An 18,791-nucleotide genomic window follows, 5' to 3' on the forward strand; every position below is an offset into this window, starting at 1 on the left:
TAAAACTGAGCATTATCACATCATAAGTGCTGTCAGGGTGCTAAACTGGTCTGCAGGGAAATACAGTACAAACAAGTGTCTGTCTGCAATACCTACTTATCTTTAAAAGGACCAAGTACCCTTTCCTTAGTCCTTTAATACTTTAATCTTTCAGACTGAGGTCTGAGGAATTATTATGAACTTCTGTGTATGTTTGATTTCTGCAGAGAAGAGCCAGTATGCTTGTTTAGATTTCCAGCAGTTCTGATTATTCTAGTGGAACATATGCACTTGGTTTACACAACTCTCCTTGCTTACTGCTGCAAAGTGTCATTATGTGAATGTTAAATGTGTTTGCTGTTCTTAACTGTCCATTTGCTGGAATACAAATATTTTAACAGCTGAAATGGTGTTTCCAGGAAAGTGCTACGCATGATTTGTTAGACTATAAGGTCCCTGAATCAGTGACTGTGCCTCTAGTTGTGTTTGTTTAGTGGATGGCATAAAGAAGATTCATCCTGCACAGGATCCTTTGTTATTCTTGTGTTGCAAACAATCATAGGCTCATAGAATGGTTTGGGTTGGAAGGGACCTCTAAAGGTCATCTAGCCCAATCCCCCTGCAATGAGCAGGGGACAACTACAGCAAGGCTACTAACCAAAGGTGGTGCCAGATGGTCTTGTGCTAAGGTCTTATACTAAGGTGCTCCTTCTATCTAAGAAAAGTATTATGATCTTTCAGATAGACAGGTGAAAGGAATATAATTTAATTCACAGTTCACATCAAGGTACAAAGCACAGCTCCTTAAAAGAAGTATCCCAGCTTTTGCTCAAGAGCTACATGGTTTAGAGCATATAGCAGAGTTTGATGTTCCCTCTTTTGCCACCACTTTTACCTCCTGAGAGCATCCTTATAAAATGTGGTTCTCCTAGTACAAGCACCTCTTCACTTCTGTCTGCATAACTGAATGAAGTTTATACTTTATGTTGAAAATGGAATAATATGTTGAAAACAATATTGTGGCCTAGAGCATATCCTTGTGAATGCCAAGGATAAATTTTCAGAGGGAAGAAGAAACATCTTTCTCACTCCTTACCAGAAGCATTTTGGGCAACTGCTTGAGGCTTTATGTGAACTAATGCATTTTATTGGCCAAAATTTACTTTTTCTTTGGAGATGAGTGTTATAAACCCTGTGGGTATGTGAGCTGGGGCAAGGACTAAAGTCATACACATGATCAACTGAACCAAAAGGAGAAAAACAGGGTTGCTTTGACCTTCGGTGGAATTTCAGCTATTTATTATCATTGCCCTCTGGATTTAATTTAGTATTCATCAGGAAAACTTGTCAGAATATGTTCCTTTTGGGCCAAAGAAGTCAAGTATAGGTTTCAACTTAGTACTTTCAGTAAAAAAAAAAAAAGCTGTATAAAAAGAGATTATATTCCACTCTTTTCCCATTCATATTGCCATGCCTTTGTTTTCATTGTTTCAACTGAAATTTTAAATCTTGGGCTCTACATTCTCATTGGAGCTATTACAACTCATAAAAAGCCATGACAGTTTTTAGGTATCTGTTGCTATGGTTTTCATCACCTCAGCTCTCAAAGGTTTCTTCAGCTTCATTTTCATAATCACACAGCACTGTGTGAAAACTTGCTTTTTCTTCTGCAGGTTGGTCTGGGAAATTCATTTACTGACAGGATCCAAATTGCTGTTGAAATGTCATGCGACTTCCTCATGTTCTCACATGTGGATTTCAATTCCTGACTTTGCTGCCAGAACCACTGAGTGCTGATTTTTATGGTGCAGTGTTCCTTTGTTATATTCCCTATGAAGCTGTAACAGACAGATGATGAATACACTTTAGAAATGGCCTTTTGCTTACAGGGAAAAAAAGACGGTGTTGTGTGCAAGCTTGTTAGGTTTGCTGTGTACAAGGACTACTGCATAGCAGGGCACGGCATATGATGTTTTATAAATGATAGGGAGAAAATGGGGGGTATTCTGTAACAGCATGAATGGTTGGTACTGCAAGCTCAGAAGAAATAAACTTCTGGATGCTGGCGCAGACCGTTTTCATGGAAATGTGTCAGGATGCCTGGCAGTGCCATGTTATTATGTTGCATGGGTAGATTGCACTGAATTTGTGCCACAGGTTGATGTCTGCTGATGATCCCGGAAATAAAGAAGGATGGCTTCTAATACAGATCCTTGCTGATAGATCTTTGATCTTTCCAATACAGATCCTTGCTAATACATCCTTGATCCTTCTCATGCAGCTCCTTGCTGATCCCCATAAGTGTTACACAACTCTGCTTTTAGTATCACATGTGAAAATCTTTCCCTCTTTGAGTTCTTCTACTTATTTATGGTACATGTCATTCTCCTCACACTAATCCATCTGGTCAGGCAAAAGTTACTCTTGTTTGATATATAATAATAACAATAGCAATAGCAATATTAAATATTTAATATTTAGTGCTTTGATTATGCATCCCCTTATTTTTGTTCTATCCTTTTACTCTCAGTAAAACGTATATTTTATGAAGTCACATCTCCTATGTTATGCAAGTTACATGCTCTGCATTCTCAGCATACCCTGAGCTATAAAAAGAGAGCAGCTGATCACCAAATGTCACACGGGAAGCTAACCCAGGGATCTAAACATTGATGTGAAATACTGTTCCATTCTTTGTTGAGCTCTTCCCTCTACATCCACCTGCTTCTAGGTAGGCTGTGTGGAGAAGTGAGCATAGCAGAATGACAACAGTAGATTTCTTTATAGTTTTAACTGTGAAACACTGTAGGGGCTATATAATGAGTGAAATTTAACCCGTCTGTCAGGGCAGTATAGAATCTTTGTTTCTGCATCCAAGAAATGGAGATACTGATGCTGATCTTGTTGATTAGCTCCCTTCTCATACAGATAAAATAATTACAATTTATCACACATTAAGTAGTGGCATCTCAGTCAGTCCTCTGACAAAGGTGATTAGCCTTTACTTACATGTAATAAGTCTGCTTACTTTAGTTTGCATATCCACCTTTATGGTAACATATGGTTCCCTTTTACATTGGGTCTCAGAATTTAGGTTCCTGCTCTGTTGGGTTTCTTTATTTTTATTTTCTTACACAGTTTAAAACTTCTGGTAACATAAAGGTCACCTTTATGTTATGGTGACACGGTAACATAAAGGTCACCTTTAGCTGTGACATCAGAAGATTAAGGTCCAAATTTCCAGGAAATGTCCTCTAATTTTGGCTGCTAAATTCGATAAAGCTTAATCCTGACTTTCTGAGGTACTGAGAGCTCAAAGATGGAAGCAGTCAGGAACATGCAGCACCTGAGAAAATTAAAGCCGGAATGTTTCAAGCTGAGCCACAAATGAATGGGGAAGTAAAATTAAAAACACTCTCCAGTAAGTCTAGCTCTGGGGAAGTCTAAAATTGCTCCTTCTCTTCTTTACTTCCTTATGCTTATTTCTGGACCTCCTTCACAATTTTTTTTTTTAATTTAGTATACAGTAGCATGTTTTAGTCAAAGTAATTCTTCCTTCTTATCTATATCTCATTAGTTTTGTTATAAATGTTGTCCCTGGTTGGTTTTTGTTGTCTTTTTTTTCTTTTTAGTTATGTTGACCTGTATACAAAAGTATGAGCAATAGATTGCTTGTTACTAGAACAGGAAGATACTCCAAAACTGGACTTTCTCCTTTTGCATTATTTTAGGGGTGTTGGTTTACTGTTGGTAATTCAAGGGACTTTGTACGTGTCAGGAACTGCCACATTCAAAGTGAAATAATTATCAGTGCTAGGTCTTAAAATCTAATCCATTCTGAAGCAAACTTTAATCTACCCACCCCAAGATTTCCAGTACCTCACACTAAGTTCCAGGTGTCTGCTGGTCCTGAGGTTAAAGAACTCAGATAATAACTATCCTCAAAAAAGCATGCAAAGCAGAGTTGAAACAAAATCAGGGTTAGCAATCTTGTAAATGAGATATATATTAGTGCAAGCAGTTAAAAAAGTCTGCTTGTGAATGTTCATGAAGCTCTCCTGCATGTGAGAAGCCAACTGCAATTGATTTTTATCATTCGTGGATAGAGTTGCAACATGAAGTTGTTGTAAAAGCACTGCCCTGTCAGACTATTTAAGACTGCCTGCAAGCTAGAGATCCTGAAAGCCTCATGGGTGAAGTTGTAGAAATGTTTTCTTCCCTTCATTGCTACAGGTCAGTGGTTCATAGTCCATGTGTGTGCACAGGTTGTTTTAATCAGGATTTTCCTTGTTTCTGGTAGTAGCCTAGTGTTTGTTTTTATTTTTGTGGATTTTCAGCTGTGATGGGCTTTGAAGGCTAGCATGGCTCTAAACCATCTCAGCAGGAGAAATTAGTTGTTGCAAGTTCTGATGCAATACTACTTTTGTTTCAGATCCACCTGCAAAAATGTTCCAGATCCTCACAATACTGTTGCTGGAAACACAGCTCCATGTGGTTTCAGGTGGGAGAGAAACTGCCTTTCAATTCTGCTAGCAGAACCAATGCAGCAAATACCGCTACACCCTCAGTACATGGGCTTCAGCACCTCCAGTGATACTTGCATGAATAGCCAGTGATGTCTGGAGCCTCTGCTTTGCAATGTCTTACAGAGGCACTGTGTACTATTTGAGCATAGGACAGGTGTCATTCACTTTCCACAATCAGGCTTCTTTAAAGCATAATGTATTGACAGCTGAGGTGCCCAGCATTATCAGGCATGGCTATAAGAGGAAGGATGACCAAAGCAACCTAAGCCAATTGTTAAGTAGAACAACCTCAGTGTGAGGTGGAGTGAGGTAAAACCCCAGGTCCATGCCTGTAGCAGGAGTAGCTTGGCTAAAACCCAGAAGAGCAAGGTAAGTATCTCACAAACATATGAAATAAAAGGAATGTATGAACTTTTCTTTTGAATGTCACTATCAATATTTCCAAGTGCTTATGAATTAAATCTGCCAATATATGGTACATCCAACACAGAAGGTAGTAACAAAGTATATTGAATGATGTATCATAAATAACCCTTCTTTATCATGACAATTTAAAATGGTAAACTGTTCATAACAATATGAATTTCAGATTTTGGTGAATGGCTAGGAAGATTATTTTGATATACCTTCTGTGATTCTGTTGCATACATCTGAGAAGACACATGGGATCAATGATATGTGGTCCCAGGCTTGTGGAAGACTGTAATTGCTACATAGCAATTCTTCCAAGCTACATGTGTTTATCCAGTGCAACTCTGTTTGTTTCATAGGAGTTACATTGGATTTTCTCTTTGTAAAGGACAATGAAATTAGATTTGCTATCTCCACAATATGTTGCTTTGACTAGAATCCCAGGACATATGAGAAGCAGTCATAATTTCATAGAAGTGCTCCCTGTGTAATCGCTGACTCAGCTTTAAGCTATTTCTAAAATGTTAAAAAAAAAACACCCTTGGCCACTATGTCCTTGTCTTTCAGACTCTGTAATCAATATAGAAGAGAGATGACTTGCTATAAAACCTACTGATGTGGTAAAAATGTTGCTGTGAACAAGGACAAAAAATGCTTAAAAGTTTTAGTCAGACCAGTAACCATGTGCCTGACCACCTAACACCTTTTTGCCCAAGTTTAAAGAAAATCAGAACATATTTTAATACAACAAATGAAGCTTTTTTTTTTTTTTTCTTGCTGTAGCTTTATTTACAGTTGAAGTTCCTCAACAGCTATATGTTGTGGAGTACGGGAGCAATGTGACTATGGAATGCAGATTCCCTGTGAACAGCTCTTTAAACCTAGGGCTCCTGACTGTTGTTTGGGAGCAAAAAAGGCAGGGCCAGTCGAAACCAAAAGAGGTGTACACACTCCGCAATGGGAAGGCATTCCCTCTGTCTCAACATCATGATTACAAAGGAAGAGCGACACTTCTGCACAGTGAACTGAAATTGGGACGAGCTATTCTTCAGATCACCAGTGTGAAGATCACAGATGCGGGATCATACCTTTGTCTCATTGACTACCAGGGCGTGGACTACAAGTACATTAGTTTGGAAGTAAAAGGTTAGTGGCTGATTTGAATGTAAGTATACATCAATTGAGATGTCTCTACTGAATTCCCACAGGCTTGTAGAAATAGATTAATTTGGAGGAATTTGTTGCTAATTCTGTCATAAAGACCCCGAGCTCAGCCCCCAGGTGAAGCGAAACAGCTGTCTAAGCGCTGTCGTCTTCAGTTCAGCGGCCAGCTGAGCTTCTCTAGGAGCAGCCTGTGCCAGAGAGAGAAACCAACTGCTCCCCCTCCCTCCTGCACCCCTCCTCCTTCATCCCATGCCCTCTTCTCCAAGGCCCCCAAATCCTGCCTCTCCTTTGACCCCCTGCCCTGTTGGGCCGCCTCTGGCCATTCCCCAAAAGTTTCTCAGAGGTACTTTAATTTACTTACAAGCCCTGCTGCAGCTACCCAAGTGGGTGGGAATTCCCTGAGTGACTGCAGCTCCCAGAGTAAGGATATGTAATAGAGGCGCATGTTACTGATAGCATGATAGACCAGTTCCTTGAAAGGTCTCTGGTGTTTCCTGCTAACTGCTGTATGTCCATGTGATACAAGGCAGCATTCATTTCCCACGCAGGCATTTAAATAATGAGCTTTGTCAAACACAAAAATGGACATAGCCATTTTGAAGACCCACATTGGTTCCTCCTCACAGAGATTCTAAGTTCATTTTGTTCTAATATGGTGAAATTATCACACTTGTTTATAAGATATGGTAAAACAGACATTAAAAACAGCCCTTTTCTTGAAGTGGCATATTCAAAAAGTGAAAATAGAGTCCCATGAGACTTCACTTATTTCCTTTCTATTCATAAACTGTAAAGTCAGTGTCAATTGCTGCCTTGTGTAAAGTAGTGGATTAAGTTCTGTCACTGTAGGCGTGAGGAGGACTGAATAACAAGTATTGAATAGTTCTACAAAACATCCTTCACCATTTCAAATAAGTGTACCTCAGATACAGCCATAAGCAAAATACGGTATTAAAGTGAAGGAAGGAAAGTGAAATGGGAAAATTACTATTGTTGCATAAAGTAATTTCACTCTATTTCTTCTTATGCAGCATCCTACAAGAGAATAAACACTCAAGTAATGAGAAAACCAGGTGAAGACGAAGACAAGTTTGTTTTTATGTGCCAGTCAGAAGGCTTTCCTCTGGCAGAGGTGTTCTGGCAAAATGAGAAGAACTTCAATATCACTGGATCTGCAAACACCACCTATATGCTGACCACAGACGGCCTCTACAATGTCACCAGCATCCTGACTTTCAAACCAAACATGAGTGAGAACTACAGCTGCGTGTTCTGGAATAAAGAACTGAATGGAGAAACTTCAGCTCACATTTCCACTTCAGGTTTGTATTACCTTGAACTTGTACAAGACAGAGAGTGTTTGTACATGCGTCATGTCCTATGGTCCATCACTGGAATTCGGTTCTAGAAAACAACGTATTATTGATGCTCTGGAAAAGAAAGAAGTTGGTATTATTTATGCCTTTGAAGCTGCAGCTAGCTCACACTCCAACAAGCCAGTCTGTCATTTTTCTGTATATTTTTATTTTTGAGTAGCTCCCATTATTTGTCTGTCAGTACAATGGAAATTCTTTAATCTGCATGGGTGTCTTCCCTGATCAAGACTTCTAATTAATTGTTCTTCAAATGGGATATAGATAAATTGCAGTAGTGCTCACTCAAATGCCATACAAATGAGAGACCTGACTCATTTTTTTTTTAAAGCTGCTTATAGTAATACTGCAGAATAAAGTATTCATAAAATGAGTGTAAAACACTACATGGATACATTTTAAGAATTTTTTGTTCAGTCAGAGCAAGACTTTGGAGAACCAGAACAAATGACTTCGTAAACAATGCCTGTTTTGTAAGTTATAAATTTACTTTCTTTTCATGTTTTTGACAGCTTTAATGAGTACACAGTACAGTGGACAAAAATCCTTCATCTTGTTTATCATCCCCACATGTGTGATGGTAGCTGTCCTTCCCTCTGCACTAGTAATCTTTCAAAAGAGAAAATCACTCAAGAATGGGCAACTGAAAAAAGGTATATTTTACTTCAGATGGTGGATCTTTTCACTTATTCTTTATTTTCCCTGTGAATGACCTTTTGGAAATTTTAGTAACTCTAGGCATGCTTATGTGCTTTGGTCACGTTTTGTTTCTGGATGCGGTCTGTTCTAAAATGAGATCTTGGATTGTTTGAGTTGGATTTTGTTTTCCTCACATTGTTACTTATGTGAGACAAGGTATATGGGAAGATATGTCTTTTTTATCTGACCAGCTAACTATTCTGTAAAGAACACAAACAATCTTTGGCTTTGGTAAGGAGGGCTGTAAAAACACAGTTTGAATGGTGTTTTTCTTCATGGCTACAAGGACACCGTAGCCACAGCATATGACATAGAACTTCTATTTTCAGTCTCCATTAAAGCTGTATAACTAAAATGGTACGCTGTACTGGACTGTTACAAATAGTGTTTCTTTCCTTGTTTGCAAGTGGGGAAGTAATAAAGCAAACAGGCTATTATTCTAGCACTATTCTTGTATATGAATAAGACTCCAGTAAACTTGGACAAATGTATTTATTGTCATGAAATGAAAGCCTTGCTATTAAGGACTTCAGAATTTGGTTCAAAATTTGTAAAAGTAAAGAAGTGTAGAGAAGTTTATGTATTCAGTATGAGTTAATAATAAACTTAAATGTGCTTAAAGCTCAGTTTAATCTAAAAGTTTGTTGAATTGTATTGTTTCTTTCAAATCTAGAAAAGTTTAAGCTAAATTTGTATATATTTACTTTAACAGACAGGAAAAGAAAACTGAACCCTAACCTGAAAGATGAGAACAGTAAGTCACAGGGTTTTCTATATTTATGCTTACAGCCTTTTCTTTCTTACAGCTAAAATCTGTAGATGGTAACTTGAATAATGTTACATCAAAATAGAGTCAAGTTTGAGTTTAAATTTGACTTTTCTTCAGTTTTCTAAAAATGTAGTATCTAAGGTTATGAGTTTCTGACAGGGGATGTAAACATTTATAAATATTTGTTCCCTTTCACTGAGGAACACATAGCTTACATACATAGCTTAGTATATGCCTCTGTATACTAACTGTAGTTATAGTAGCCTCAAGCTGAGTAGGATACACACAGAAAGCTGGTGGTTATGGAAGGCATCGAGATTTTTATGGTAATAGTCTGTTATACTTTTGACTCAGGCCACAGGTTTTTAGCAAAAAATAAAATGATACCTCACTTACCTAGAATACTAGCTCATCCACCGACCCATTTCTCATCTTTCTTGGACATCCATAAATTTTTACATTGCAGAGGTAAGGTAGTGCCTAAAAAAGTATCCAGGATAAATATAACTGTCCTGTACTAAAACTGAACTGAAAAAAAAAGAAAATAAAAAAAAAGAAACCATCATAGAAAACCATAAAGCAATATAAGAAAGCTCTTAAAATACCTACTTATATAAATGAGTTTTGTTGCCTATAAATAAAAGTCTGATGGGTTAATGTATTGTCAGGAGAGAGGCTGTGGACAGTGTTGGGTATGGTGCTCTTGCATGCAGCTGTAATTCCTTGGTGTCCATGCAGATCTTAACACAGCCTATTGAGGCCAGCCCTGAGGCTGCGTAATGTGCTCTGGTCATAGGAATGATTCTCCCCCAAAGAGCAAAATTGGAGCAAAACTGTGATGCAGCTGACTGAGTGGCCTGGAGAAACAATACAGAGCAGTTTCTGAACACATAGGTGGCTTCGGGCTTTTCCAAGGACAGGATTTGCCTTAGAAGCCACCTGTGTTTCTTGCTGCCAAAAAAAACCACATCAGGAAGTCACCAGTTTAAAAAATAACTTCTGTGGCTGAAATGAACACTAGGGATTGGAGAGAGAGGGCATGAATTCACTGATTCCCATATCACCTCAGATTGTAGTGCTTGTATCTTACCTGCAGCTGCCCAATCCACTTCCATTGGTAGATATTACAGTCAAAATGACACTTTCAGAAAAACACTTTCACCTTTGAGAAATCAGCACTTGCTGTAGTCAAAGGCAGCCTCTTATCTTTCACATGACGGTGTGAAACTTTGGTGGAATTATGCCACGTATAAATGAAGAAAAGCTCAAGGCAAGCAGTAATCTGGAGCATAGCGTTGGTGCGTGTCTGGACACAATTCCAGTGCACTTGTCTGAGCCTGAGCACGGTGTGGCTTCCTGTGGCTTCTTGTATTACTGTTGTAGAATTTTTTCACCTTGTAGGCCCTAGCCTCCTCTGTGTACTTAGTGAAATGAAGAAATTAAAGGAGAGGTAGCTGCTTTTTGTGGTTTTGTTTTACTTCTTCATTTTAATGACCGAAAATCTTTGTGCAACATACAGTAAGTCATATGACAAACACTTCTATTTCTCATCATTATATATTTTTAAGAAACACTGGAAAGAACCTTTTTTCCATGATGAGTAGATAGTTGAAGCATAAAAGCCACAGATACTTTACCAGAGAGCCTTGGAAATGACCCACATGGCCCTGGTTACAGGAACAAGGATTGTTCCTGTTATCATTTTAGCTTACAGCTCAAGCCATACCAGCACTGAAGATGTAGGACATTTGACCTCATCACTGTAGTCCCAGTTCTGCAAACTTTTACTCAGATGCACAAATTTTACTAACAAGCATTCACGTGGATGCTATCTAACCAGATTTCAGTTTTGTTATTTCATTTATAGAGCTGATAGTCAGTGACAGCTTTGATGTAATAGAAAATTCAGAATTTGGACCACAGATAAAAGAGAGAGAACTCTTCCCTCTGAAAACATTGGAACAGGATGTCTTTGTAATTAATGTCCGCTTCAAGGAGCCATTGTAGCTTCAGCATGGCCCATAAAAGCTTGCATACAATGAAAACAGAGCTTTCACTCTTTGCTATGAGGCTATTGTTAAAATCAGGCTATTTATTTGCTTAAATTATTGCAGATTTTAAAAATAACACTATTGCATTTTCTTTCTTTAAGGAGATGATTTTAACTCTCAAACTGAGGCTTTATACTTATCAACTGTCACAGCTTCAAGGGACAGTGGGAGTGTGGGTCTGTGAAAACTCTTCATCTCACATGCCGTAATTTGCACTTTTTGCATCTGTTTTTGGGGACTTCAACGTTACAGCACTTTAGCTTTGGGATGAACAGTGAACTCATGGGGATTTATTGGCACTGCAGCAATGCAAAGCTATGCCTCTTCAGATGCTATATCTTGAAGTTACTGAGAATTATGTTGTCATTAAATGTGGTTTACCACTGTGAAAAGGTTATTGGAGTGCCTTTGATACGCTTTACTTTTGGACTTACTGCTGCTCAAGGAATTTTTGTTTAAGAATGCCTTTATTAACTGTTCCAGTTTTGGGGATGGTGCCTGGATTCAAACATTGTGGGAATATGAATAAAAGCTGTACATGCTATCTTATGTCTAAACAGTTGTCTTTCAGGAGGAGACATCATTACAGGCCTGTACCTCATTTCCAAACTTTCCAACATATTAAACTGGAAATTACCATAAGTACCCACCAGCATGGCAATAGATGGAGGTTATTTCATACCACAAAAGCAATAAGAGGTTGAACTTAAATCAAAGGACAGACAAAAAAAAAAATCCCAACACATAATGTAAATCAACATTATGTCACAGATGAGAATTTTAATGCACAGTCTATGTAAAACACAATAAGTAAGTCAGGTAAAAAAAACATGAACTGTGATGCCATGCCACATGACAGTAAGAAGTTTTACATTTGAACTGATTACTCAACAGAATTTTCTTTAGGAGGAATTTGGAAGCAAAAGTGAAAATGAAGCTCAGATGGATTTCTCCACTGACTATTTTTAAACAGTAATTTTACTTTTTCTCAGAGGAAAAGATGAGTTTTTTCCATACCAGGCACTTACCTGGTTTACTTCCTATTACTGGAATGCTTAAAAATGCCTCATTCAACTCCAAATACACTATGAGCTGGGCATAGCTTCTACAGTTTCAGTTTTGAAAAGAACACCCAACAGGAAACGACCTTGCACTTCAGATAGTCATCAGATAGTGAAGCATAGGATTTGTCATATTATTTTCAAAGAGCTCTGGTGAGCTATTTTCTCCTAACATAGATGTAACAAGATTGAAGAAAGGTGTTCACATGGGAACGACATCTGTCATTATCTTGCTCTTGGAAGAGTGCAATGTTTCACAAAAAATATTGTATCAGTAGGGTTAAAGTTTTCTTCATAGCACTTGCTCTGGATTTAGATGAGAGCTGCTTCTCCAGTGCCACATTGCAGGTATTTACTCCATCACAAAGTGGACCTACAGTGCTGCTGTAAGACCAGAAAGCATTCAGACCTTCTGTTTCACCAGGATAGCTGATTTTAAATAGCAGGGCTGCTGTTCATTTTACCTGTGGAAGAGAAAAACAAATCTCTCTCTGTTATTACCTCTGCTTTAATATCTATGTATTGTACCTTTAAATACTCATTTGTAGCCATGGGATTCAGCTGAGACAAATCCGCACCAGGCTTCCTATGTCCTTGCTGACATGGCAAATCAGGTAGATATCAGAGAATTAGAGGCAGCTTCTTGAAGCATTGCTTATCTCAGATGCAAAGCAGCTTGGGGATGGCCCTGGCTCACACCACCTAGCAATACTTAAGCGTCAGTGCATAAGGTCAAGCAATTTCTCCTTCTGACAGATTTGTACTCCACTGGCAACTATGAGCCCCTTTGGTCAGCCATGGTGAAAAATCTGACCCACTGTGCTCTTGGAAGGACTTCCTTTTACATTTGTCTATTTCTTTTTTTTTCTCATAATCATAAAATGGAAGTAATGTAAATGGAATTTATATGGATGAACATAAATAGTACATCACAGCCTTTGAAATTAAATTATGGTGATTATCATCATTCCTTACGGAAATTAAAGTTATCCTGACATTACCTTCTGCTGACGAGTAAATGTTGCCTTGGTGTGGGCAGGGAAGAACAGGTGTGGGCAGCACTTCTGCACATTTTACAGGCATAGCAAACACTATCCTGCTTTCCCTCTTAATGGTCTGTACACTGAAATGTTTGACCTGGCATCCCCAGGCAGAGGCAGCTCAGCTTTGCACAGCAGTCCTATGCCCTATCCACTCCATCTCCTATTAAGGGAGCAATAGTACTATTTACTGTAATAACCGTAAGAATACCCATAAATGTACCTTGGTTTACAAGTTTCTATTTTTGCCAGCTCTCACTGGACACTTATGAACTGCAATAAAAATAAATCAGGATGATTGTGACATCTCAGTATATGAAAGTTAGCTTGTCAGCAGCTTGACCAGACTACCTGTGTCTACAAATCCATGCGTGAGTTGTGAACTACTGAGCATGTGATAGGAGTGTGATACAATGAGTCTCTGTTCTTTCTGCTTCAGCTACTGTTTTACATGCTGTTATCTTGAAACAGCTGAAGAGTTTTCAGATACAGATAAACTGCCTGCAAAATGTTTGAAGGGTTTCTGGGGGTTTTTTGATAGTTTGAAGTTTACACTGAGTCGAGAGCTGATATTACTAGACTATAAAATGTTAGATGTTTTTAGATGTGATGTAAAGATTAGTTTATAGGGACTGACTTTAAAATTTACACTCTCAACTCGCGTTTTAGGGTGGCATAGTTGATACTTTGCATAGGAGGCTTCTGTTATCTTTTCTGATACATGCCTCCTCTATTAATCTACATATGTTTTTTCCAACTAGGAGAATGTCATAACCAATAGCATGTTAGTGTACTGTATAAAGGTATGGACTCAGTTAAAATTGATAGAATGTTTGTAGTGAAAGATGTGTAAAGAATGTACTCACTGGTCATCAAAACCATAGTTCACTGACTTTTAATCATGATCATTTTTTACAAGCAAGTATAAAAAATATTTTTTAAGTATTGAATTCTTCTTGTCTGGCTAAGGAACGCTACTTTTGCAGTCCTCTGATCTGCTTTACTACGAGAGAGATATTTGCCATTTTTGCACAGGAGCAGCTGGACAATTGGGTGATTAGTCTCATTTCTCACCTCTGCTATTTACCATAGATTTTAAGGGCTTGCAGTAGGTTCACTTTGACTTTTCTCACACAGCAGCCTTTATAGCATCTGTGAGTTGCAGTTTGCTCTGTGATTAGGAGCACAGAGGAGAGTAAGATTAGCTCTGTTTTGTACCATGTTCACTTTCATACCAGCAACAGCCTAAACCTACTCCATTTACTTGATTTCCATGAGCACAGACATGGCTGAAAGCAACAGTTAACAATAATACCTTTGGATGTCAATATCTCTGCAAAAATACTGAAGTGGAAGAGCGATTTCTAATGGCCAGTTGGAAAGTAAGTCTGCATAACAGAAAACTGCCAGCTGATTCTGATCATGGCTTATTGGGATCAGATGGAAATGCCTTTTAGAGGTTTGGATTGACAATGAACAAAAACCTATGTCTTTCTGAAGAAATGGTGCAGTCATCTTTTCTTACAGAATTTCTTCCTTCACCTGACAGAAATGTGCTGCTTGCCACCAAAACCAATATCTTTCTACTCCACAAAATAGCAAAGGAGAAAGGTTCTACAAACCATGTCTATAAGAATCACTTTTACTGGAACAGATCTAACTTCAAAGTTGGTTTTCTTCCTGCAGGGGTAGGAGTCAACTAAGTGACCTCTAGAAGTCCCTTCTAATCCAAAGTGACCTTTGATTGTAAATTTATTGTTCAAATTATCTTCCATATCCTTTGTAATTATCTGACTTTTCTTACACTCTGATGAAAGCACAGCCTGAAAGTACAACCCCAGATCAATGACTGACATCTGGTTTGACAAGGCATCCTGTTTTTCCTCAGCATGTTGTCAAGTGTGCCCTGAAATACTATTTTATAGCCAGTGCACTGTAATATTTCACTCACCTTCAACGTGCAGCCATATGGTAAAAAGTAGCTGACACAGGTAAGTGCACCATGCAAACATTTTTAAAAGCTCACTTGAAAGAAACATTAATCAAGTTCAGATGTATTTACTTTTGGCTTTTATGTTTACTGCCCTTTTTCTGCAGATGATGTTTGTTTACTCACAACCCTCTTTCCTTAATGGGCTTTTCCAAGTGAGAAGTGAAATGTTTTTCATGCAAAGTCTGTGTTAGAAGCCACTTTACATAAGGAAATAAACCAAACCATATTCAGTAGAAATTTGAAGAGTGGGTTTAAGTGCATTCCTTACACATGCATGTTTCTCAAGCACTGGAGTAAGATGATTACATGAATCTCAGTTGGTGAAGACAGGACTTGCTGGGGTGAGGTGGGGAATCTGTCTAGTCAAAAATCTGGAGTTCTAATTGCAGTGGAAATGTTGATAGCAAGAAGATTGCTGTGGTAGTGGATGACTACATTTGTGTATGAAATCCACCTTTTTTAAGGTGAGATGATGAACATACTCTTCCTTCTAAGTCTAAACCAGACAAGTGTCAGTCTTAACAATGCTCCAGCTTGGCAACAGCTATATCAAAATGTTACACTGACATGGTAAAGTAACTCTTTCCACCTTGTATTCTTGGAGCAGTGAAGTAAAACCTGGCAGAATAAAGAAGCCAGATATTGGCAAAGAGACATATAAACCTCAGAATATCATTGAGAAAGGAGAAGCTTTTGGACAGAAAAGGGAACAGGAGAAGGTCAACAATTTTTGTTTCAAGAGGGACCCAGAATTTTCATAAGAATAGTAAAGTCAGATGAAGGTCTGGGAGCTCAAAGAATTTCCTAGTTCATATAAGAAGCCATGAACTGCTGAGGCATGCTTCTGTATATCTCCAAAATACTGCAACCCTAGTCTGGGGAGCTGTCTCAGACTGGTAAGAAAACTGAGGTAGCAAGACATCTGTAAATTTACTGAGCAAAAGCAACATACTTAGACCTCCATGCAAAGTCTTTGATTTTCTGTATGTCTGCCAAACACAGACCTCATGCTCCTACAGAGTTGTGAAGTAAAATGTAAACCACAGAGTGCAGCCCTTGCTGAGATACTGGAGAAGATGTCAGAGACAGAGACTGCTTCTGGACTACTTAAATGCTTAAAGCCAGGAGCAGAACCTGATTCAGCAAACTTAGAGATGGAGAATCTGGTGAATTCCTAGTTGAGAAGTTTATTTACATGAGAGTCTAAATTTCACAGAGCTGTATGAAGATTAGTATATGCTGTAAATGGTAACAGTTTCCACCTTCCCATACATTCTGCTGTTGACATAGGTTTAACAGTTTAATTTTAGAAGAGACCCCTGGATCAGTTGTCTTAATTGCCCCTGTGTTACAGGGTATGAAGGATTGTTCATGTTCTTTCTAGCAAGCCTCAAAATTCACCTCCACAAAGTTGTTTGGTTTTCCAGAACAGAAAATGTATATGACAACTGCTGCAAGAGAATAGAAGATCAGACCCCTAGTCACCTCCACAGGGAGGAAGTTGGTTGGGTCAGGTATTCCCAGGATTTCCACAATGCTGAGTTGTATTCCACATTGGAGAGAGGAAGGTGGAAGAAGCCCAAGAATGTGAAAAATTTTCTTGCATCAGTCAAGACAGTTTTGAACCAGACATACTCTGGGAGCATTTCAGGGCACAAGCCCTGCTCAGTTAGTCACTGTGGACCTTGCCTAACCTCTGATACCTCAGAGAAGGGCACCATTAAGCTAGAAGCCAAACTGCACTGGGACAACTTAATGTTCCTGGTGCTTGCAGGTGACTGGCTACAGTCTGAAACATGGAGATCTAGTTGCATGTCTTGACTGACAGGAGAACAGCTAACGGGCAGAAGCTGAAAGGTTCTTGACTCAAATAGGGAAAGTTATGAAGAATTGCAGGAAGTTGTTAGAAAAATAAATCAGACAGATGGGCTCACAGTCCCCGTTAGAGAAGGCCAAGTATTTTCTCAAGTCAAAGGTCATCAACCCATGCATCTTCTCTGTGATGGGTCTTGATGTAAGTCGTGCATCCTTTGCTGCATATTTTCAGCTTCATTCTTTAATTGATTTGCCTCAGGTACCCTGTCAGCTACAGCAGCACAAATGCATACATAACTTAGCTCCCGCTCTGGGGGCTACATGTATGACTTGCTCCTTGGTATGTTATTTCAAAAGAAGATCGTAACTGAGACAATTAAGCTTCCTGTTTCCAAGCCTGCACAGTTGCACGTTTTGTCATTGCCCTTTGTAGTGCTTGAGTACTCCTTGGACATTGCCTGCCTGCCTGAGAAGGAAGACAGGATTGCTGTTAAGAAAAACATCTTATTTAGGTTATTGGAGGAATAGTCCACCAGGATGGAAAGGAGTTGTTTAAAAGTCAATAGTGGCATAGAAAGGAAGGTATCAAGTGGCTCTGTGCTAAATGCAGTGTAGAGATTAGGCTTTTTGAGAGTTTTAGAGTAGGGAGGCTCAGAACAGGCCTTTCAGTGAAAGCAGTAGAGCAAAACCCAAACTTGTTTACAGCTAGAGCTCAACAAGTTTATAAAAGAGATGGTATGACTTGGGTCTTGTGACATCGGGGCCCTGGGCATGGTAATCACGAGATCTCCAATTCTGCCCTCCTGTCTTAAAGATCACACAAACTGCTTTCACCACATGCTGAAGTCTATACCTGTGAGGACACCAGCTTTCCTGGAGTTATAACTTTTGAGACATTATTTCCCACCTAGTAAGTGTTGCCTGTATTAAGTTTCATTTATAACGTCCTTTAAAAAACAAGAGTAACAATCAGCAGTTATCCACTACTGAGTTCCCACTCAAAGACTCTGATTGCTTAGGCCTATAATTAAAAAAAAAAAAAAAAAAAGTCTGTTTTAACAAAAAGTTTTGCCCTTAGTGTCTGGCCTGACAGTTGTTCAAATCTGGGTTTTTCCCAGGAGGACAAGAACAAACTGAGAAACAGGTCTCATCTTGCAGTGTCATGAAGTAAATGCTCTAATAAAGGAGCGTGCCGCTGGTTTAGAAACTAGAAGCCTCAGAACAGGAATAGGGAACAAGGCAAACTATTCTTCAGTCTTGTGTGGCGACCACTTTGAGCTAGTTAATCCTATGTGTAAGTAGATGCTCAGGCTTGCTCTGCACCAGCCTTTCACTTCACAGCTGTCTGACAGTGGGAGCACTCATACAGAGCACAAGGATCAGCTACTGCCCTGCCTGCTGCTCTGATTCTGCAGGCGTTGGCCAGCTAATGCACGTGTGTGCTGTTCGCAGGCACAATGCCAAGTGGCTATTTGCAGAATTGGGCTTTGTGCCATGAAGATACACATGCTCTGTGAAAAGCAGCTACAAAAGCATTTGAAACAAATTGTGCTAGATGGTCTGCAGCAAGACAGTGTAGGGGGCAAAAGTGACACAACCTGGTTTAAACTCTTCCTTCTGACTATGAACGTCCCTGAAAGTTGTTGATGCAAAAAAAGCCACAAGGAGCTAAGGGAAACAAAACTGGAATTGAGTTAGGGAATCTAGCTTGTATTTTCAGCCTAATTCTTTAATTTTTTTGAATTTAAATATAACTTTTTTATATTTAAGTTGAACTTTTCTTTTTATTAGTGTTTTAACACTAATAATCCACTTTTGTTCATGACAAGAGAGGTTCCTCCTCTGGCTTTTGGAAGGCTGAGACAACAGGATAAGGTTGTGCTTGTTTTTCTCCAAAAACTGGGAACTGG

The 18,791-nt window shown here is 38.9% G+C and overlaps 1 protein-coding gene across 1 annotated transcript; it reads left to right on the top strand.

Annotated features, from left to right (window-relative positions):
• Positions 1-4,425: 4,425 nt before the first annotated feature.
• PDCD1LG2 (programmed cell death 1 ligand 2) lies at positions 4,426-11,144 on the top strand (the record flags this gene model as incomplete). Its single annotated transcript, XM_010076607.1, has 6 exons — positions 4,426-4,491; positions 5,702-6,062; positions 7,112-7,402; positions 7,966-8,106; positions 8,865-8,906; positions 11,074-11,144. Coding segments are annotated over exons 1-6 (972 nt in total), but the record flags the coding sequence as incomplete, so codon positions are not given.
• Between the last annotated feature and the right edge of the window lie 7,647 nt (positions 11,145-18,791).

The sequence above is a fragment of the Pterocles gutturalis genome, unplaced genomic scaffold (assembly GCF_000699245.1).
Source record: "Pterocles gutturalis isolate BGI_N339 unplaced genomic scaffold, ASM69924v1 scaffold41803, whole genome shotgun sequence".
Taxonomy (NCBI): Eukaryota; Metazoa; Chordata; class Aves; order Pterocliformes; family Pteroclidae; genus Pterocles; species Pterocles gutturalis.